At 42.1% G+C, this 22492-nt stretch overlaps 1 protein-coding gene across 8 annotated transcripts in view; it reads right to left on the bottom strand.

Moving 5' to 3' along the window:
* Positions 1-703: 703 nt before the first annotated feature.
* Dyrk1a (dual specificity tyrosine phosphorylation regulated kinase 1A) overlaps positions 704-22492 on the bottom strand; it is a 128456-nt gene continuing 106667 nt past the window's right edge. For 7 of the 8 annotated variants that reach the window (XM_013146115.3, XM_063224506.1, XM_063224504.1 and 4 more), the window contains 5 exons: positions 20045-20191; positions 17188-17328; positions 11327-11633; positions 10774-10898; positions 704-4001 (listed from right to left, as the gene is read on the bottom strand). In XM_013146115.3, coding sequence (XP_013001569.1) covers positions 3381-4001; positions 10774-10898; positions 11327-11633; positions 17188-17328; positions 20045-20191 — 1341 coding nt within the window. In that variant the 3' untranslated portion in view covers positions 704-3380. The remainder of the gene's footprint in view (positions 4002-10773; positions 10899-11326; positions 11634-17187; positions 17329-20044; positions 20192-22492) is intronic. The other variant, XM_063224510.1, reaches the window with a different exon arrangement.

Raw genomic sequence — 22492 nt, 5'->3', positions numbered from 1 at the left:
TGGCAAGGACTTTAAGGCCTTACACAATTACTGCATTTTTAATGAACTTTAACATAGGATAGCTGGAATCATTAAATAAGTCTGGGGGTTCTTTTTTGGGGGGGTCCACAAAATATGCCACTTACTAATTCTCAGACCCTAAGAAAAAAACTAAAAAGTTTTCCATAGTTACATGTGCTAAGTTCAACTTTACCAACCCAAACTTTACAGAATTTAACAGTGAACTATTTAAGTTTCCTAGTTGCGGAGAGCCACCTTAATATATACTTATGGCAGGTTAATTTACAAAACAAGGAAACCTCAGGTTAGAGCCCTGATACACCAAAGCCCCTGATGCATCCGAGGGCCCGGGGAAGGAGAGACAGGTCCATGTGTGCCCCCCCAACCAGGCAGGTCAAAGCCACTTCCACTATAAACACTACCAACTAAAATACTAGCACTCTGCATCAGAAACTGTGTGAATAAGGTCATTATTTAGATAAAGAATCAATTTTAAAAATCAAGTGATCTGTTAAACCTCCAATTTTTACTTTCAGAGATAGTTGAAGCCTACGTTGATGTAACTCAGATATTTTCCTTTTTACACATTTGACTAAATTTATACTCGGTATACCTACCAACCTGGACCAGGTTAATTGCATAGGAAGGTTTTTACTATGTTTACATTTTTCTTAAATTAATTTTAAAAAAGCATAGTAAAGAGTCTGAGGACAAATTATTCAACTGTTTATCATACATAAGACCGCATGACTATAATACAAAGGGGGTTCTTTTTTCATTTAACGTTACAATATACACAGCAAGTCCGGACTAGATCTTACAATCTGAACACAGGTATTTAACCTTTTCCATGCTGTTTATGTTTACAATGCACAGAAGTCCTGTAACCAAACTGTGTAGTAAAGCACACAAAACTGGACTGTAACATAACACAGTATGCAGAAGCATTGGATTTTATGATTTTCTTTATGTAAATATTGTTTTAAAAACTGCTTTAGTTTTTTGGTGCTTGCTAAGATGTGGCAACCAGCACAGAAAAAAAATGCCCTGACCCACAGAGTATCTTAACCTTATGCTCCATATTCCTAAACAGCAGTAACTACTGAATCCCTTTGATATTGCTAAACTCAAGATGATACCCTTTTATTCACTGTAAACCTTTATGAACTACCAAGTTTAAAAAAATCATCCACAGGCTTGACATTTAATTACAAAATAAATATGGATCTCCTGATTAACAACAAAATTCTGTGGTTTATAAAAACGGTATTTCTGAGTTTCCATTCACATTTACATAGTCTTAAGCCTTTCTCTCATCATTGTTTACATATAAAAACCTGCTTTTGTTCAGAAAATTGACCTAGCCAGCCACATGGAGTTGACCCATGCAAAGTCATGTGGTGTCCTGCTGCTGTTTCGAACAGGGTTATCGGCAGAGGTAGATTACTGCTCCTTTTCTAGGCTTCTTTGATCCGGGACAGGTAAACTTTGCTATCTTCATTCTCCCAATCCAACCGCTCAAAAGCATCACACCCTAACACTGGTCAATTTAAGAGGGGAACACAAATTTGGCGACTGCCGGACCGAGTTACATTTAAGGCAGCGTCATTTTGGACCGAGGCACCCTTTTGCTACACTCCACCCCGCGTGTCAGGTCAGGCCGCGCGCAGGGCTCGCCTGCTCCCTCCTGCTCCTGCTCCTGCTCCTGCTGCAGGCCTGGCACTGTGAGCAAGGGCAAGGTCTCTGTTCAAGCGCACACGCAGGGTAGTCAAGAGTCTAGGACCCACTGTGGGCTCCACAGCGCCTGGATCCAGTGTCCCTTTCTTTACCTTCGGAAGCCTGAACACACTGAGATCGCGACAGATGTTGTGATCTGGAGTTGGATGTCAACCTACTATGTTCAGTACACAGACTGCTGTAAATGTATTGGCTATGGATTCAACAACAGTTCCAGTTTTGTTTAAGCAATAGTACAGCCATAATTTTCAACTGACATTTAAAAATGGTCTAGTTACACCTTGTGTCAAAGTGCAGAACTGCTACATTATTGGTTACAGACATCTATGTGCTATAAAAACAGCTTTGGTACAATAAATTATCAAAAAAGAAAATAAATTTTTGTAAAATTCACAGCATAATTGTGAGGCAAAAAAGCAGTCACATAAAATTCTGCATTTTTTAAAAATGTTCAGGATGAACAGAAGACATCTTTGTGCAGAAGAAATGGTGGAGATACCACGTGCCGAGAAAAAAGCAAAAGAAAAAGTAAAAAGCAGGAAGGGACACAGCTGTAGCTATTTCCATCAAAGCAAACCACTACTTCTGTGACCTTCAACCAATAAGAAGTCAACTTTATGACACACGCAAAGTGACCTTGCAATACCTTACAATTAGTGGGTCACAAAAGTCTATTTTAAAAGAAAGGCCTCTTGAATTACCCATTCTCTGTGTTTTCAGCATTAAGGACTGTCTGCAAAAGCATGTCCACAAGTGATTGCATCTGAAATGGTAGGCTCTTCTCATGTGGAGTCCAGATCCGTAAGGCCAAAGGTTATCCCAAAGACCACCACTCAGACCTCCCCAGGACTGGCCACGACTGACCCGTTGATTGCTTCTCAGTGCACCTCGGTTAGGAAACCAGTCATGTTCCGTCCACCCTCCTGCGGCCTCTCCCGCAGGAGGTCCGAGGCTCCCGTGCCATCGCTGCTTTGCTCCTCAGTAGGTTCAGACAGGAGAGTCCTGATCCTCGCCACTTAGCATGCTCAGTGTGCCTGACAAACGCCAACACAATCGTTCCTTTCATACAGCTGAAGATGATGTCTGTGTGAGCTGGAGGTCCCTCTTCCTTACAGTACTGCATTTCCGTGCCCAAGTGTGTTTAGAGGACTTAAAAAACCCCAATTCCCCCCTCACCCAAAACGAAACAAACAAAAAGCGGGGAGGCAGAAAGGGGGGAGGGAGAAAGAAAAAGAAAAACCACCCTTGTGGGGCCCTTTATGCAAATTATGTGCAGTGCCTTTTTATTCTTAAAATCAGTTGGCAAATGACCAAGACCAACACCTGAACTTTAACTTTTGTTGAACAGAAAGACAAAAAGCCCACTATGACTGGGAGGTGGCAAGTTAAATGGGGGAGGCAAAAAGAGGATACCTCTGAGCTATCCATGAAGATGAGTTTGGACATGGCTCTTAAAAACTTCATTGTCCCTTTGCAATCTTTTCAATCTTTTCAAGTTAAAAAAAAAAAAAAAAAGCTCTGCCCTCTTGTAGCGGTTCAGTGTGTTAATCTCCTTCTGATTCAAGCAGCTTTGCACTTTGTTTTTGGAAAAAAACACCACTTCTATAAAAACACACAAGAAACAAACTCAAGTTTCAATGTAGTCACGAGCTAGCTACAGGACTCTGCTGCACACAAACTCCTGTCATGGGGGACTCTTCTCTGTCAGTCCCTTGCCTCATTGTCAGGTGTCCTTCAGTCATGTAATGTGCAGGGCCTGTGTTAGCAGAAAACTGGTATGTTGGGTGTCCAGCTATGCCAGTCTCTTGGCGGGGATTGGAGTAGACGGTCAAATTGACGTCCATAGCTCCATTCTGTCCAAAGTCCAAGGTATTAGCAGCCACCGGGCGGTTCTGGTAGGCCTGATTGCCTTGATTACCAGTAGAGGAGGAAGATGTCGAGGAAGAAGTCGTTGAGGAAGACAGAGATGTCATGGAGTGGTGACTGTGGCCAACCTCCATAGAATCCTGGGTAGAGGAGCTATTTGTTGGAGAATTGTAGACCCTTGGCCTGGTCCGGTTACCCAAGGCTTGCTGTCCATGGTGGTGGTGGTGGTGGTGGTGGTGGTGGTGGTGATGGGAACTGTTTCCATGGTGATGATGCAACGCATTCTGCTGAGGGGCTACGTGAAAGGTTGTTTCTTGAACGGGATGATTTTCAACAGTGACCTGTGTAGGAGCTTCAGTGCCTGACCAGCCGAGTGGTGCTGGAAACTGCTGACGCACCTGCAGGGACATCCGTAAAGGTTAGAGTGCTGCCTTCAAGCTTTAATCATCAATCAGAAGCTATGACACAAGTGCTTCCATTAATTATGAGACTTACATAAAATTCAAATTATGTGCCAGAGTGAAAGTATTTTACCATGAAAGTGGCACTTTTTGGAAGTCCCAATTATACATCAGATCATGTATTTCCCTAGCCACTGTCTTTCCTTGACAGCACTGTCCATGCCAGCCAAGGTTAGTCAACTGTTTTCTATAAAGCACAAAACAATATTTTGGCAAGTCCCAGAGATACCCTCTATGTTCTCTCCTTTCTCCCTCTTCCCGATTCAGATTGCTTTCCATGCGTCTGCTTGACAACTCCTCTCTCCAGCTCACCCACCAACGACAGTCCGGGGTCCACCTCGGAGGAGACCACTCAGCTGGGACACTAGCGCTTTCCCTTGCAAAATGAACTCCCCACTTCTATTCCCATCCGCCTCCACCCATGCTCCAAAGAGTAGCAGGAAAACCCCTTTCCAGCATATATCCAATCACTTCTCTGTTTCAAATCCTGACTTCTCACTGCATTCAGAAAAACAAAATCCATACACCGACATAATCTGGCCAACACCATTTCTCCAACCTCCTCCTTTCCTCCACTGGCCCACATCTGTCAAATGACCTCTCTGCCCTGGAATGATCCTATTTCTAAAGCTCAAGTTGGATGGTCTTTCTCAATAGTTGGGATTGTAGTGTACAGTAACACTCTGGTTAATGCTGTCCTGCCCCTCTATGGCAAAGGTGCCAGCTGTCCACAAATTCTGTTCATTCTGGACATCTATATGGTGTGCTGTACTTCCTGGCCCGCCACGGCACAGCTATGCGTTCACATATCAACAGAATGATTCTGTACGCCACCCACAGCCTGGCACACACACTTCCCAACTCCTCCTGTCTACAGGTTACTGCACAGTGGACAACCAGGTACCGGGGCATGGTGCAACCACAGATGGCACTGGAAGTCTAAGACACAGATGATGGCCATGCCATTAACATGAACATGCAGTCTGGGCTGTCACACAAAGAACAGAGAAAAGTACTGTGTACCATACATTGGGGCTGTGTCACTAAGAGTCTGGCCTGCTTTAATTAACACAACACTTCCAACTAGCCAGCCATTTTCTAGGACACTATCCCTTGCTATTTTCTTCTTTTCCCCCTGTGGTGCTAGTGAAGTGCAATACTTCTGAGATATACCAGCCCTTCCTTTCTTTTTGTGACTAATGCTACCTGCATTTTTTATTCATGCTCCACTGTGTGTGTGATACTTAGGTCACTGCATGCTCTGGGGAGGCAAAGGCTTTGTCTCTATTAGAGGCTAGCATGAATCCTCAGGTATTACTGCTCAATGAAGATACTCTGAGAACCAAACCTTAGAGAAACTATTGAAAACAATCCAGTAGAAAAAAAATGGCAGAGTTCTTGGAAAATATAACATAGGTAGAGCATCCCTAACCCAAAACATTTTGAGTGGAGCACCAGAATTTCCATTTCCAGATTGGAAAAAGTTGACTGGTGAAGCCTATGCAAATATTCCAAAACTGAACAGCTCTAGTCCCAATCACTTTGGGTGAAACTCAACCTACACAATAAAAGCCCTTCTCATTCATGGGGGGCAAGTTCCAAATCCCAGTGCACACATAAAACCTTGCACAGTCCTACAGGGTCCACCAAGCGAAATGTATACACCAGGAAAAGAAAAACTGGTATAAACATTTTGACACTAAATTTACGCAGACACCATGAGATCAATACAAATCACCTTCGGCCTCCACAATGATAAGAGGTGCTCAGAGTGGTGGCCGTCGGCTTCCATACACTTATCAGCACAGCGAACTGCTGAAGCACATGTCAGATTTTGGCAGACTCTCTGCATACAGAGCATCTTTCTTATTGGCAAGCGGCTGGTTCCAGGACCTGTGAATACCCATGTCCACGAATGCGCATGTCCCTTATGTAAAATGGTGTGGTATTTGTGTAGAACCTACGCTCATCCTCCTAATTCCTTCAGATCATCTCTAATTTGGGAGAGGGGGACGACCCAGAATCAAACTCAGGACTGCACACTTGCCAGGGAGGCGCTGTGCTGAGCTGTACCTCAGCCCTCTAATTCCTTTTAACACCTATTAGAAGTGCTATGTAGACAGTTACAGCCACAGTTTTACTGTACAGGAGTCAGGACAAGGAAAGTCTGGGTGTGTTCATTACAGGTGCAACATTTCCCAAATACACATACAAATACACATATTTTTTTTTTGGTCTTTTGAGACAGGGTTTTGCTGTGCAGTTCAGACTGGCCGTGAGCTCACTTTGTAGCCGAGGCTGGTCTCAAACTCGCAACAATCCTCCTGCCTCAGCCTACCAAGTGCTGGGATTACAGGCATGAGCCACCACGCCCGGCCTCCCAAATATTTTTATCTGCGGTTGGTGAACCCATGGACATGGAATTAGATTTGGAGCGATGATTGTACTGTTTTGTTCTTCTGTGTGGACCTGTGGTAAAGCTCAATTTATAAATGAGGTAAAGTGAGAGAGTTATGGAACCATCATCAGAGTCCACTGGAGGGAAGTGACGCCGACAAGGGCTCCCTCCCAAAGTACCCTCTCTACTGCTGGTCTTGGGAACCATTTTTAAGTAAAACAAAGATTACTCACACACACCACACATCATGACAGTCAATCTGCTGAGATGGCTATTAATCAAATGCTGGACAGGTCATGTAGAAAGGTGGACAAAGGGGTGATTTACACCCAGAGAAGCACAGAATGGAACTGGACAATGTGGTGGGAGATATCACGCTGCTTAGCAGTGGGCACAGTTTAAAACTTAGTATTTCTGGACTTTTCCACTTAATATTTTCAGACCATAGCTGACTACAAACAAGCAAAACTATGAAAAGTAAAAAACACTGGTAAGAGAAGACAACTCTAAGGAGTTGGGTTTTGTGTGGGGTCTACAGAACTGGCGATGGAACTCAGGGGCTTGTGCACAGGAGGTGAGTGTGCTACTGCGGAGCCACACCCCAGCACTGTTACGAGTTTTTCTTCTGCTTGACTTTTATTTGCTGATGTTGTTTTTGTTTTCAAAGATAGGGTCTCACTTCACAGTGCAGCCTGGCCTTGAACATACTAGTCAAAGCTGGCCTGGAATTCTCAGCAATCCTCCTGCCTCTGCCTCCTGAGTGCTGGGATTACGGGTATAATAGTTTTTAACATGTTCCCACCAGCAGTATATGCGTGACTGTGGTGCAAGCCACCTGATGGGACAGTCATGCATGTGTGTCCCTGATGTGAACATGTTAAACAATGGAACTTCTCAAATTCTTAGACCATAAAATCATGGAGGACAATTTGGTAATATTTATTAAAAATAAGTTACCTTACTTTCTGACTCTGCAATTTTACTTTTAATAGCTTTCAGAAATCTGTATGAGATGACTTGCACATGTGTAAATGATGTACCTACGGTGGAAATAAGCTGCATGTCCATCAGTAGGAAACTACTGAGCACAACACAGTGGTGCGTGCCTGTACTAGGCAAGCTGAAGCAGGCGCATCTAAGTCACGGCTGGCCTGGAGAACTTAGTGAGACTCTGTCACCAAATTTAAAGAAACAGATGGCCACGTAGCTCACTGGCAGAGTGCTTGCCTGGTATGCACGAAGCCCTAGGTTCAGTCCCCAGTACTGCAAAAATTAAAGGAGACAGAAGGGGACAACCAATGAGATAATTTACCGATTTGAGAGATATAATACTGTGGAACTGCAAAAACGAAGCAGCTCTCTGTGGACTGATACAGTATAAGATCCAAGATACACGCTGAACCTGTGCAAGTATGCATGGCATGATGTTACTTGTGTACAAAGTTGGATGAAGAAAATATGTTGGCTTTGTGTACACACATAAAAATATCTCCAGAAACAATATGAAAAGTAAATAATAGTTTTATTAGAAACTGGGTAGCTAAAGGACATGGGTTTTTCTTGAATCCTCTATGTTTTTTTATTCACTCATCCCCTCTCCCCTTCCAGTTCCTGGACTCCCACTTTTATATTTACTTCTGTTTAACCATGTAACTGTATTATTAAAAAAATCAGTTGCTCACACCTGTAATCCAAGCTACTTGTAAGGCTGCGGCAGGAGGACTAGAAGTTGGAGGCCAGGCTGGCAAACAGCAAGAACCGGCCCAGTGTGCCCCCAATATAAAGTAAAACACTGACATCTGCCAAACACAGGCAGGAAATACACAGGACACAGCTGTCTTATACTATTCTGGATACGTTTGCAGTATTTAATGTATCTAGAAGAGAAGATGGCAGGATATCCTAAAGGATTTAGGATATCCGTGCGAGTAGTGATTTTTGACTTCTTGGTACCAGGAACTGAACCCAGGGCCTCCACACTGAGCTAATTTCCCTGATGTTTTAACTATGTTTTATTTTGAGACAGGGGCTCACTAAGTTGTCCAGGGTGTACCTGAACTTGCGAACCAAATGGCTTAGCCTCCCACAGTGCTGGGCTTTCAGGCGTGTTCCAATGAAGAGGCAAAGTATCAATAGTGGTTACTAAACAATAGTGTGAGGAAAAAATATTGCAGGGTGAAAACCTAAGCAATGTGAGAAAGGCATGAAAGGTTTGTGTTTTTAAAAAATCGGTATGGGCGTAGGATACAGATGGGCTGGGATCATGAAAATCAGTAGCATCGTGGTGAGAACTCTGGCTTTTAACATCCAAAGGGAAGTCAAACACTGGTTTAAGTAGAGGAAATCACAAGAGCGGACAGTTTCAAAGTCAAGTTCATGTGGCTACAGAGAAAAACATGGCAGTGAATAGGACTGGGGTAGACGGCTGCAGCTATGGGGACAGCTGCCCATGTGTCAGTTTGGGAGAGGAGCCAAGGGTTAAAACCCCAGCGCCCACATGGACGACTCACTGAACAGATACGTTTACAGCAAAGAACAGATAACAGCAGGAGAGCTGGGCTGGCAACCCACGTGCAGTGTCAGGTGCACCCCTGCAAAGTGGAGTGCACAGTGCATGACTCTGAACAATGGCCATGGGGCTCGAGTGTGAGGCAGTCCAAGGGAAGGAGCCAAGAAGGCCTGCGACAGAGGCAGCGAGTGCAGCCCCAGGCAGCACGGCTGAAACTACAGAGAAGAGGCGTGACCAGGGCAGAGGCATGACCTCAGAGAAGAGGCGTGACCTGGGAAAGGGGAGTGATCACAGCACTCAAAGGTGCACAAGTTTCACACTGGGCAGAGCAGGAGAAAGCCCGGCAGGGGACCAAGGCACAGGAACACATGTGAACACAGGAAAGCAGAGGCCGGTGAGCCCAGCACAGCCCCAACTCACTGGTGAAGAGCACCACTGCTGCAGGCAGTGGAGCCGGGTCAGGAAGCCGGCCTGGGCAGGCCTGAGCAGAGCTACAGAAAGGGGAGGACAAGCAGCCCCGGCGGGATCCTGACGAACACAGCACAGGCCTCAGAAGGACAAATGCTGCTGACCAGCAGCAGCCATGGAAGGACGCAGGCTGCCTCGAGCTCAGACGAGAGGAAATGTGCTGCTCTAATGACAAGGGGTGCAAGGAGCAGACATGGCCCACCCTGGCAGGACCGTGCGCCTGTCCTGTGACAAAAACTACAGGAAGCTCCTATTGAAGACTCTTTCTACAAAGCAGGAGTGGGCAACCACAGAGAGTGTGTGAAGTCAAAGGCTTCTGCAAAGAGCAGAAAAGTTTGGGACAATGATTAAAGAAAACGGAAGAGTGGGGAAAACAGAAATGTGGAAGACTGCCCCAGAGGGTGGCAAATAGTAACTGATGGTGGTGCCAACCCAGCTCCATGTGAGGCTTTCTCACAGCACTGAGTGTGCACAGGAAGGTCAATAACCACCCCAGAAGAGGGAGCGGTACCCGGGTCAGGCTGGCCCCCCAGCACATGGCATGCCGCCTCTCACCAGTCCAACAGGCACTGTGTATGAGTGTTAGTTTACAAAGGTTACAGCCACCGCCCACTTCATGGAAATGTAAAATAGCTTACATAAATCCTCTCTTTAATGGGTCTAAAACCAAAAGCAAAATCAAACAAAAAACTGGGGTTTTTTTAGAGAGGACAAAAATAATAAAAATAAAAAAGCAATCCTAAAACAGACTCAGAAGCCAGGCCTGTGAGTACTACAAGACCAGGGCAGGCAGTCAATAAATGCAAGCCTTTTCTTTTTTTCTCCCAAGACAGGGTTTCGTTATGTTACCCAGGCCACCATCAGCAACATAATGAGACTCGTTTCCAAAACAGTACAAAGAAAGGGCCACCATTTGGTGGGTGGATGGCAGCCACTGTTTCAAACACTTGCCCTGGCTTCACCTCACAGACCACAGCAGCCTTTGAACTTCGAAGTCCTGGTCCTCACTCTTACACTCTGAGCAACTTCTCCTGGATGACAATTATTCTGCCTCCGTGGTGTTAGTATTCAGTTTTGGTTCCTGAAACTGCTCACAGTTTTCATTTTGAGCCTCTCTGCTTTTTTCCAGTGTGCTTTGCTTCAGTCTCCTGAGTAGCTGGGATGACAGGCATGTGTCATCATGCCCAGCTTAACTGTGAGCCCTATCTACCGCTCACTGGAACATGCTTCTGGGACTATTTTCTCAGAAATGAGGGCCCTTGAGCCTTCAGAATAAGTAACATGCCCGATCCTAAGCCCAGGCAGGGCAGGAGCCACAGCACCACGCGGCTCACCTGGGGACTGTGCGTCTCGCAGTCCATGGCCTGGACCGCGGCCGTGAAGTGCCCGCCGCTGTGCCGATGCTGGTGCGTGGGGTCCGACCTGGCTCTCCCACTGTTGCTTGTCCCGGATGATCCACCTGAACAGCACAACACAGTGTAACTGGGGTGTTTCACCTCACCTCTGTCCAAAGTGGTACTTGAAAACTACACACTGGGAGGATGTCCCCAAAAAGAAAAGAAAAATCTGAAAAACTAACTTAAGTATATTCACAAAGTCCGTAAATACTCAAAAACTTTTTTTAAAGTTTTCTCATATCAACCACTTTTACAACAAGGTGAATCACGTTAAGAGAAAAATCCAAGCATGTGACAAATACTACCTGAAACTATTACATGCATAATTAAATGGTGTGGAGCTTTGGAGAGGATGAATTTACTGCTAACCACAAACAACGGATTTAAGTAAAATAATTCTTTGCCACTTTCCTGACATATTTTACAGACACCTTATGAAGAATCCCACTGGGCAAGGAAACCACTAAGCCCGCCCCATGCTGGCTCAGACCTGAGCTGGATGACGTGCTGGAGGTGGTGCCTGAAGACTGGGACTGCTCCATCGCAGGGCTTGTGGAGACGCTGTTACTCGTATTTGTACCTTCATCGGCTGTTTTCTTGAAAAAACTGTGCTGCAGGGCATAGTAAGGTTGAATTCGAGATTTGGGATCATAATCCAGCATCCTTAAGATGAGGTCTTTGAACTTCAAGTAGTCAGCTACGGTGTGACCCGACTCCCCAGCACGCCGGCCACCAGGCCCTCCTGTTTCTACTCCAAGAATATTATGAAGTTTACGGCTTCCTGGTGGTTTGTACTCCTGCAAGGAAAGAAAGCAAAGTCTTTTTCTAAATTTGATGAAATACTGTAAGGGTCTGCATTAACTTCAAATATATTTAAGTATGGTTGAGCCCTTTATCTGGAAGGACACTTCACAGTTGGATCTCCTGCCTTTTTCTGTGTTACCATACTATTTTGGTGGGTTGGTTGGTTGGTTTTGTTTGGGGTGGTACTGGCGATGCACCTAGAGCCTGATGCATTTTAACAGGTAGTCTACCACTGAGCTATGCCCCCTGATCCTACTTATTGCTATCTTAAAAATACTGCTATTTGTAAGAACAACAAAATTTTGAGACCAAGTATGACCCATGAAGACCTAGCTTAGGGTTCAGCAAAGTATGGCTGTTTTTGTACAGTTCCAGCTAGATTTTTGATTTTTTTTTTTTTTTTTGGGTACCAGGGATCAAATTTATGGCCATGTTCTTGCATGGTAGGCACTTATGCCGCTGAGCTAAATCCCCAGCCCCCCAAAGATTTTTAAAATTTTTTAAAGGCTGTGGAAGCAAGCAAATGAGAGGAAGTGGGCTGATTCCTGATCCAGCCAGTGCTGCTACTATGCTGTTCTACTCCTGTGCCTAAGACCTGCTGCATGGTCTCCCTCAACGTGGTTCTGTAACGCTGCAACCTTTATTCCAAGCGTGCTGTAAGGTAAGAGATGCGGGCCTACCCTCCTGCTCATAGCAGATAAAACTAGAAAGCAAATTACTTATGATCCCCTTAGAAAATGCTTATTAGTAAATTATCTGCAACGTGTACAGATTTCCTTGTTATTTATAACAGACAATAATGTAAGTCTTAAAATCTCTACAAATGTTGAGCTGAATCAGCAGAGCATCACTGGGCTTTTGCTTCTATTTATAATACAGAAATGGAGATGACTGCTGCCATACCACCAGACAAGTCATGGTATCATCGCTTTTTCAAAACTTATCAGAGAACTGAGGGTCCAAAGGAACCAGAATTAAATGAATCCTAGCAAAAGACAATCCTCTTCTGGGAGAGACCAACTGTTGGGCAGCTGGCAGCCCGGGGACACAGGCAGGGAGAAGCAGCTGTGGAAAGAAAGCCCTCTGGGTCTGAATTAGGCTGGTGGCCACAGGTGACATCACAGCACTCTGGAGTCACTTGGCCCCGGGACACACACCACTTAAAGGAACATCCTCTGAGAGTGGTGAACAGAATCTAGGTCAACAGACAAAGCCCAGATTCAGCTAAAATACAAACAAGAGATTCAGCCCCACTCCAGTGGCTAACAGTGTGGGGATGCTTGTTTCCAGCAGGAAAGATGATTTCTTTCCACCTCAACTATTCCTAAATACAAAAAGTTTGACATATATTAAAACTTACAGACACCAAAAATAGAACAAAGGAGCCCATAATCACGTTTTTAGAAAGTTAACAGAAAATTCACATTACTAAATGACTCTGATGTTGAAACTGGCAGGCAAATATTTCAAAATAACTAATAAACAGGTAAAAGAATGTAGGTTACAAGGTAGGCAACATGCGTGACTAGGTGGGGAATTTCAGAAGAAATAAAATGTTTTAATTAAGAACAAAAAGAGAAGCTAGAACTAAAAGTATCAGAAGCAGCCATTTAATGAGTTTAAAGGCAAATGGACTCAGAAAAAGGGGGAAAGAATCAGTAAAGTCAAAAATAGAGTAAAGAAATCACCCAAACTTGAAATGCAAAACCAAACTGAATAAACAAAGCAAGCCTATCTCTGGGTCAACAAGACCACTGAAGGTATGCACAGAACTGGAGAATGCAAAAAGGGGAGACTCAGCCCCAGGCCCTGCAGGGACAGCTGAGGTTTCCACAAACTGACAAAAGAGATCAACTCGCAGACCTGAGAGGCAACGAACACTAAGGGAAATACAAGAAAACCACACAGCCTAAGTGGGTGACAATCAAAATGCTGAAAACAGATATAAAGAAAACATTAAAATCAGCCAGGCCAGAGAGGGAAACACTGCTAAGAATAACCACTGGCTTCTCCTCACAGCATTATCCAGAAGATGAGAGCATAACCTCTTTTTGTTTTGCAAAATTAAAAAAGGCTAATTGGGGCTGGGGATTTAGCTCAGCGGCATAAGCACCTGCCTTGCAAGCAGGCGGTCGGGAGTTCGATCCCCAGTACCGATAAAAATGAAAAAGACAAAAAAAAAAAAAAAAAAAAAAGGCTAATCTAGAGTTCCACACATCCACAGAAAATATCTTCTAGAAAATATGAAGTTGAATAAAGCTATTACCACATAGATGACTGTTAAACGTATCAGAAGTCATCCACTGAAAAGTAACACATTAAGGAACTTCTTTAAGCTAAAGGAACATAACAACAAATAGCAGCCAGACCTGGAGAAATCAAGAGTACCTATACGGATAAATTACATTTAAAATTCTTACATTTAAATTTATCAGAAGTCATTGATATTTCATGGAGCTACTCCCACCCAAAAACCATGAAGCATCTAACAGAAGATAAAGACAAATCCAAAGTTATCACCGAAGGTGAACACTTCCTAGTAACAAAAGAAACACACACAAAAACACACAGAGCAAGAGTATAAAAGATATGAAGAAAATTATCAAGTAACTTGATCTATATATTGGTATTTATAGACTACAGCAAACAAATACAATTTTTATCACATATACATGAAACACTCGCCAAGACTGATTCACATACTAGACCATAAAACAAGTCTCAGAGAATGTGAGAGAAATAGTATTTTGTGATCACAGTGCTACTGAACTAGGAATCAATATGATATCTAGAAAACCTTCAAATACTGTGTAATTATAATTCTTAATAGCTATGGGTTAAAGAAATCACAAGAGAATCTAAAAATACTTCAAGAAGAATGACAGTTAAAACACATCAAAGACTGCACAATACACCTACAGCAGGGACTAGAAGGGAATGTATGCCGTAAGTGCAACAAGAAAAAGGAAAGATTCAAATGAATAATCTAAGCTTCAAACCAACAAGTCGACTGCATCATATCATGGAAATATAAAATGGTTAAAAAAATAGAAGAAAAATGGAAAGAAAAGCTTTTGTAAATAAGGAAGGGAAGAAGGACCAAAGACAGAGGAGGGGAATGGGGGAAAAAAGAAGATCTATCACGTAGAGGTAAAATTCCCTACGATGAATGTTATCATTATGTGTATCTAAAGTGTGTCAATAAAAAATTTAAGAAAATATAAAATGACAAAAATAACCTTGCAGAACTGTTTGGTATTCTCTTAAGTGAGTGAACACACACATACCCTGTGGCCTGGGTAGGCAGTGCCACCAGAGAAATGAAAATATACTTGTACAAAAGACTTATACAAGTATGTTCTCAGTACCTTATGTGGGAAACAACCTAAATGTTCACTGACTGCTGGAAACAGTACCAGGCAGTACAATGAAATTAACCCCGAGGCATACAGTAAGAATGTCATTCCCCTAAACAATTTAAGCAAAAGAAACAAAGAGTAAATGCTTAAGATTCTAACTTACATGAAGTTTGCTGCTCATCATACTAACCTATGATTATAGAAATCAGAAGTGAGAGGACAGAAAAGGGTCCCACAGGAAGTTGAAAGATGCTGGAGACATCGTGTATTCAGTGGTGGATGCAAGCAGTATTTAGACGTACGTATCTTACCTGTACATACATTAACACTTGAACTAAACAGCATCCTTTAGTGTCAGTTATGTCTTTATCCATCAAAGGAGGTGTGTGTTTCATTAATGGAAACTCTAACATGGACTTTCAAAGCACAAGAAATATTTTTTTAAAAAACCAATCAAACTATAGAAAGATAGCCAATTATAATCTATCCTTGTGAATGAAAAAATTTCCAGTATATTTTTCTTAATATAATTATTTGATTATGGAATTGACTTTTTTGTTGCAAGAGTAATTTTTACTAAAAGAGAAAAAGTTATATCGTACTTTAATTTATTTCCTAAGTCAATTACTAAGTTCAACTAGGGAAAAGAGTTCATAAAAATCTAGTTAATTAACATATTAAATGTAAGTAAGATAGTCACTTTCAATTTCAAAAATGAAGACTGCTCGATTCATTCCTGAAATTTTTCTCCAAATAATTAAACATAGTAACTATAGCTCACTTTGAAAGAAAGGATAGGTGACAAGACTATAGTTACTTCACTATGGTTTTATATAGCAAAAATCTGGGAAACTGGATGGGGAAAAAATACCAAACAACCTAGTAGCAGGTTGCACTGCAGAGAAAACACATAAAGTAGGTTTCAAATTCTGCATTCTAATTGCAACCGGTAGGGGCTATGTTGAACACTGGTGAAACTAAGGATCCTCACTCAGTACTTGAGCTCAACAGAAAAATGGGTCCCGACTGAAAATCTACCTGGTTAAAGGTAAAAGAGGGCCTCAGGATATCGGCTTGGTGTCTTCTGTCCCTTCCCTGTGGGGCGCGCACAGTCTTGTGAGAAGAAACTACTGTCTGAAATCTGAGTGAATAAGGCAGAAGGCCGTAAGCCGCGGCCTAACTGCAAAGGAAGTAACTGGACAACCACTGGACACTGGAAGTTAAGACTCCATGGCCAGGCTGGAGTGAGGAATCTTGGAGTTCACAGAAGATGACACCTGGTGGCAGCACTACTAATACGCAAGGGTAAAACAGAAACTAGAGCAAAAAACCCCGAAATCTCTTAAATGCTATACATTAGACTCATACAGTATTAGGACAAGCTAGATTATAGGTGACATGATAATTTCCAGATACATAAAACAAATGTTAATACATATCTGCTATCATTAAATTGACATAGTTTAAATATCTGAAAAAGCTTTTGACAGAACAAAAATTACTAAAACAAACCTAATACAAGACCCTCTAGTCAATTCAAATCCTTGAAAAGCCATACAGTTCTTGTATCCAAAACCACCATTTCAAATATTTCACCAAAAGTGGGCTTTAAAAAAATAATTTACTGCAATTATGACTTCTGTTCAAGGAGCATATTACTGCCTGACTACTACATATGCCCAAACGTGCAGAACAAAGGTCAAACTTCCTGAGCTTGGTATGGAAACAATGCACAGTGGTCGGAGCAGCTGTTCCTCAAAGCAGTCACACAGGACTTATTTTTTGTTTCATTTTTTTAATGAAGCCACAAAGAGAATTTTGACCGTTAGTCAAACATTGGTCTGTACCTAACAGTTCAGGTTAAACTATACTGGCATTGTGAATGTACATTGATACCTCAGTTCACAAACACTTTTGTTTGCAAACAAAACACTTGGCAAAATTTTGTTTTTGTTTGCAAATTCTGCATCAGTTGACAAACACTACTGCGGCCATCTTTCCCTCAAATACGGCTGTCTTTTCCAAAATCATGGAACAAATTAGTAAGTTCACGAGCTGAGGGACCACTGTAATGCGGATTTCAAGTAAATTAAAAAGGAGATGTAAAATGACTGCTCGCTCTGGGGAACAATGAAGGAAGGAAGGGAAGGGCCCGCCAACCCACTCAAAGTTGTATCCCTAATTTTACCCGTTTTCCATCTTTGGTCTTCTTTAAGTTCCAAGTGCCATCTGGCAGCTTCTCAAAGAACTTTCTTGCTTTTGGTGCTTGGTCAAGAATATGAGCAGGTGGAATACCCAGAACTTCCACTATTTTATTCATCTGATCTACCTGTATTAGAGAGAAAAGTAAAGCCTGTAATTTCCCCCGTACATCCCACCTCTAGTCATCAATTCGTTGTTAAAAACTGAGTACACCCTGTGTGTCAGATGCTTGTCAAGCACTAAGAACACCGTTAGGACTAAAAGACAAAGTTCCTGAGTCTTGTGGGACCAACCATGCAGTGATTAACAAATGCACAAACCCCCACTGGTGATCCTGGATACAATGGATGACACTATGACAAGATACAAGCAAGTTTTAAAGTTTGTTTTTGGACGGATTTAAATAACTGGTAGGAATCTAGTCATAAGGAAGGACCTAATAAAGTTGTTTGAAGTGTAGACTCACTCAAATACAGTCCATTACATCTCTATCAAAAAGTCTATGTAACAATAATAACAGACCAATAATAAATATAGTCATGCTTTGATATCTTCAGAAGACTCATTCCAAGTAAGAACACCCTTCTTTCTTCACACTGTACCTTCCTGTGGCCAAAATCTGTGGGTGCACAAATCCTTTAAAATGTCTTATTATTTGGGTTTGATCAAGAAGGAATGAAGGCTATCCTGAAAAATGGTGCCAATACGACCACGGACCGTAGTTGGTTCATACATCCTACGTTTTTCATCTTGTTTTATTTTTTTGGTCTTTTTGAGACAGGGTCTCACTACGCAGTTCATGCTGGCCTTAAATTCACTTTGTAGCCCAGGCTGGCCTCAAGCTCACATAACTCCTGCACCTCAGCCTTCTGAGTACTGCGATAACAGGTGTGTACCATCATGCCTAGTCTTTCCCACGTATTTTAAAGTATGTCTTGGTTACTTTTAATTCCTAGCACAATGCTATGGAAATACTTGTTATACCATTTGGGGGATTATGACAAAAGAAACAGATTGTAAATATCAGATAAAGATGCAGACTTTTCCCCCTAAGTATTTCTGACCTGCCGTTGAATCTGAGGATGCAGAGCCCGGGAAGAAGGGCCCATAGCCATGAAAGACACTCTAGCCAAGGCTGGCTGATGTGGAGGAAGGCCACAGGGCATGGGGCAAAGAGAGGCTGCCCGCTCACTATTGAGGGGACCACGAGGGAGCAGAGACTCACAGGGCTGGGCTGGGCCGGGCCCAGTGCTGTCTGGGAAACAGCACTGCAGATGCAGGGAAGAAATGCTAGGGATCACAGAGAAGGCCAGGTGCTGCGTGGAGAGGAGAGCAGGGAGGCAGAGAGCAGCTGCAGAGGGAACTGCCCCGGAGAGAGGGGCTGTGGGGGCTGTGGAAGGGACTCTGATCTGACAGTGAGGAGACAGGGAGCCACCCAAGTGCCAGGTGATCGCAACACTGGTTAGGCCCTGGAAAATGACTTATTTCCAGAGTACTTAATATTACAAACAAATACTAAGGTATAGAGAGAGATAAACGAGGTGTTCATAAGTAAATGGGTACAACTTAAGAACATAATTTTAAATGAAATAAGTCAGGTCAGACATACAAGCTCAGGTATCACATGGTTTATCTTACATGAGAAATATCACACCACACACACACACACACACACACACACACACAAAGGGCAACACAGAAGAGACATAAGTAAGAATTAGGGAGAAGTTCAAATCCTCAAATTACATAGTCTGTTGTCTTAAAGATACTTCAATATATATACTAATTTATTTCTTCACTGAAAATAAAGTTTGTGTTGTTTCCTTCTGTGGGTGGCCTTAAACTCACTCTGTAGCCCAGGCTATCTTGAACGCACATGAGTCCCCTGCCTCAGCCTCCCAGGTGCTGGATGACAGGCATGGCCATCATGCTGTTGTTTTCTTTTTGTAAGAGTGTTTTTTTGGTTTGTGTCTTGTACTGAGTTACTACCCTGCAGGCAACAATGTACAGTGTAATAACCATTGTCACTCTCATTATTTAGTTATGAAGTTTCATTTTTTCATAAGATAAAAAGAAAAAAGATTATAGTAGCTGTTGCCAACAAACTCAAAACTAGCTCAAGCTGAAATAAATGAAAAATGACAAAGGGACAAGTTTCTGACACTACTTATTACTAACTGCAGAATCCATTAACTGTCCTTTTTTAATTTATAAAGGAATATTGTGATCAAGATCAGCAAGGATCAACTGTTCTTTAAAAGAAAAAAGAAAGAAAGAAAATCTCCCAACTACACAGCAGGGAGAGTTGTGTAGTGAATGGAAGCTCAATTCCTCTCACAGTGGGGAAGGTGGAGCCACTGCCCTTTCTCCCAAACTCTCAGGAAAACAGACTAACAGGGCACAGCCTCTGCACCCCAGCGACCCTAGGGCTCCACAGTACCTCAACTACTCAGGCTGGCAGCTACACGGGGGCCTTACTCTTCCCAGTTCCAAATGTTGGCCTCCGTTTATACCAATGCTTATGCCATTTTTCAGGGTGGCCCTTGTTCCTTCATGGTCATTTTAACCTTTCTTTTAGTCTTATCTGTAAAAGTTATACAATACACTTTCTACTTTAATTCACTGTTCTCTTCATACGCAAATTTTAAAACCTTAATGACCACCTCATTATTTTAACTTCGCCATTCTACAGCAACTAACAAACACAAAAAAAATGAATATAAAAGAAGTTCAAAAGTGACTTCACATGTGAGTGTCTAATCTGGTAAATCAACATCTTCCCCTGGGAAAAAACCTTCAGATTGCACAGCTATGGAAGAAAACAGAATCAAAACATCATATACCTCATTGGCACCACTAAACAGAGGTTCTCCAGTGTGCATTTCAACCAAAATACACCCAAGGGACCACATGTCGATAGCAAGATCATAAGGCATTCCCAATAGCACCTCTGGAGACCGATAAAAGCGACTCTGGATATACTGGTATATCTGAAAAATAGTTTAAAACAGCATTAATTCAATGTAAATTTAGTTTACAGTTATAGTAAACACTGGATTAAGAACATCAATCTCACATTAATAGAAAATTTCAATACTTGACTACAAATAACAGTTATAATATGAACATGGAATATAAAAACACAAGGTGTGATGGAAAAAGCGTTTACATAAAAACAGAGCAAAAGACACATTGTCACTGTGCATCTCAAACACTCCCTCCAACATACTTCTCCTATTGTCCTTCCACCTTCTGAAGCAGCTCTGAAGTCCTCTTTCATGGGTGTCTTTAGTTACGCGGTTTAGTTACGCTGCCTCAATGCCTTGAATCAATTCAAAATATTGACCTTTCCTGGTCATTCTGACTTTAGGAAAGGGCCAGAAGTCACTTGCGCCGGATCGGTGAGTCGGGGAATCAGGACACAGCGTTCCGTTTCCACAGCTGCCTGCCTGCTGGGTGGCACACGGGGGCAGATTCACCGTATTCTGATCAGACCTCAGAGAGGAAAGCGGGGTTCTGGAACTGCTTTAGAAGGTGGCAAGAGCGATGGGGAAAGTGTGCTCGAGGCAAGGAGAAATACTGTGAGGGGCATTCACAACAGTGCACCTTTTACTCTAAGACATTTTAAACCTGAAACGCTCACTCTATCACCCCTCATATGTAAAACTCTAGGGCTTTTCATGTAGTCCGATCCTTACTGGAAATGTATGTTTTAGTAGGAAAAAATTAGAGTAACTTTATTCCTTCCTACTAAGGATGGGACTTGGTTTACCATTAACACCTAACATACTTGAATTAACCTAAAAGAATTTATTTTCAGAATTTAGAGTCAAAAAATAAGTACCTGAAACTTAAAACTTAGACATTTGTACTCCACTGTCTCAGAAGTGAATCCTAGAAATGCTGCTATGTACAGATGCAGTTGGGAGCGGTTTCTGATTAATCATTTCTACCTTGCTCTTTTCACCTCAATTAAAGATTTTCAGGGGAAAAAAAATCCCTGAAAAAGACATCTAAAATGAAGTAACCTGAGAATGCCTTCAGATACCAACTCAATTCACATATTCACTATAAACCGATATCCAAAAATCTTTTAAGTGAACTTTTATTAAACGAGCAAGGAAATTCTTCTAAGTAAAATTTCTAACTTAACAACCAAACCAGGCAGCCACTCATGAAATCTGAGATTCTCACCAAAAACTAAACTAATCTTTCAAAATACAGGCAGGTGAATCCAACCTTATGGCATTAGGAGAAAGCCTAGTAACTCAAAGTAACTGGAAAAAACTATAAGCTAAACACCTCAATCCAAAAATTCCAAGTCTACAATGCTCCAAAACCTAAAGCATGGCATGTAAAAAGTTTTGCATTTCAGAGGGTTTCAGGTTTTTAGCTTTGGATAGGGATACTCAACTGTCAACATCTATGCAGATATTCCACAGTTCAAAAAAACTATGAAATCTAAAACACCTCTGGTCCCAAGCATTTCAGTTAACCAATGTTCACCTGTAGGCATTTCCAAGTTTTTATAGGTCAATACTAAAATATTAAGCAGAAAGTATCATTTCGCAGTTTACAAAGGAAACTGCGATCTACACATCCCATCTAGTTAAAGCAGTAATGGCTTTGTTATCTACAAGACTGTGCCTCAAAATCACCGAAGGAACCCGGCCCTAACATGTACTAGCGCTGCTACCTTCTGGTTCTGACTCAACAGACTTGGGGGTAAAGCCACCGGCATTCATTGTGGAAATGGCCTGCCCTGCGGTATCAACACATGTGACTATTAAAAATGTACTAGCTAAAGGGACAGTCAGTCATCTCAGTTTTGCTGGACAGACATAACAGTATTTGATATTGGACAGAATACGTAATTTGTTTTAAATAGGGGGAAAAAATTTCAAAGTCCGAAATTATCCTCAAGGTGAGGATGCATTTTCATTCACTACCTACTGAATATCTGATGATTGCTCAGAGGCATCTGAAACTAACTTTCCTGCTTAGTTCAATTTAAAAAGTTTTTTTTCCAGTAATGCATAGCTTCCCTACTATAACTACCTTGCAAAACATCCCAAAGAGACAATCCTGTGAACTGGCTATCAACTTTCACAAGCAAATTAACCTACTATTTAAAATCTGGACAAGACAGGAAGTTTAGAAAACAATGGAAAAGCTACTATGGAATAGTAACACAAATGTTAGACTTCTTTAAAAAATAGTTTTAATACTTTGACATAAATAGAACAATGTATAAAATAAATACAATGTTATCAAATGTGATCTTAATTCCT

The sequence above is a fragment of the Cavia porcellus genome, unplaced genomic scaffold (genome assembly GCF_034190915.1).
Source record: "Cavia porcellus strain 051 isolate PalLab524CR breed Dunkin Hartley unplaced genomic scaffold, mCavPor4.1 scaffold_15, whole genome shotgun sequence".
Lineage (NCBI taxonomy): Eukaryota > Metazoa > Chordata > Mammalia > Rodentia > Caviidae > Cavia > Cavia porcellus.
Note: the sequence above shows the minus strand (reverse complement) of the source record. Positions and strands in the feature narration are given on the sequence as shown.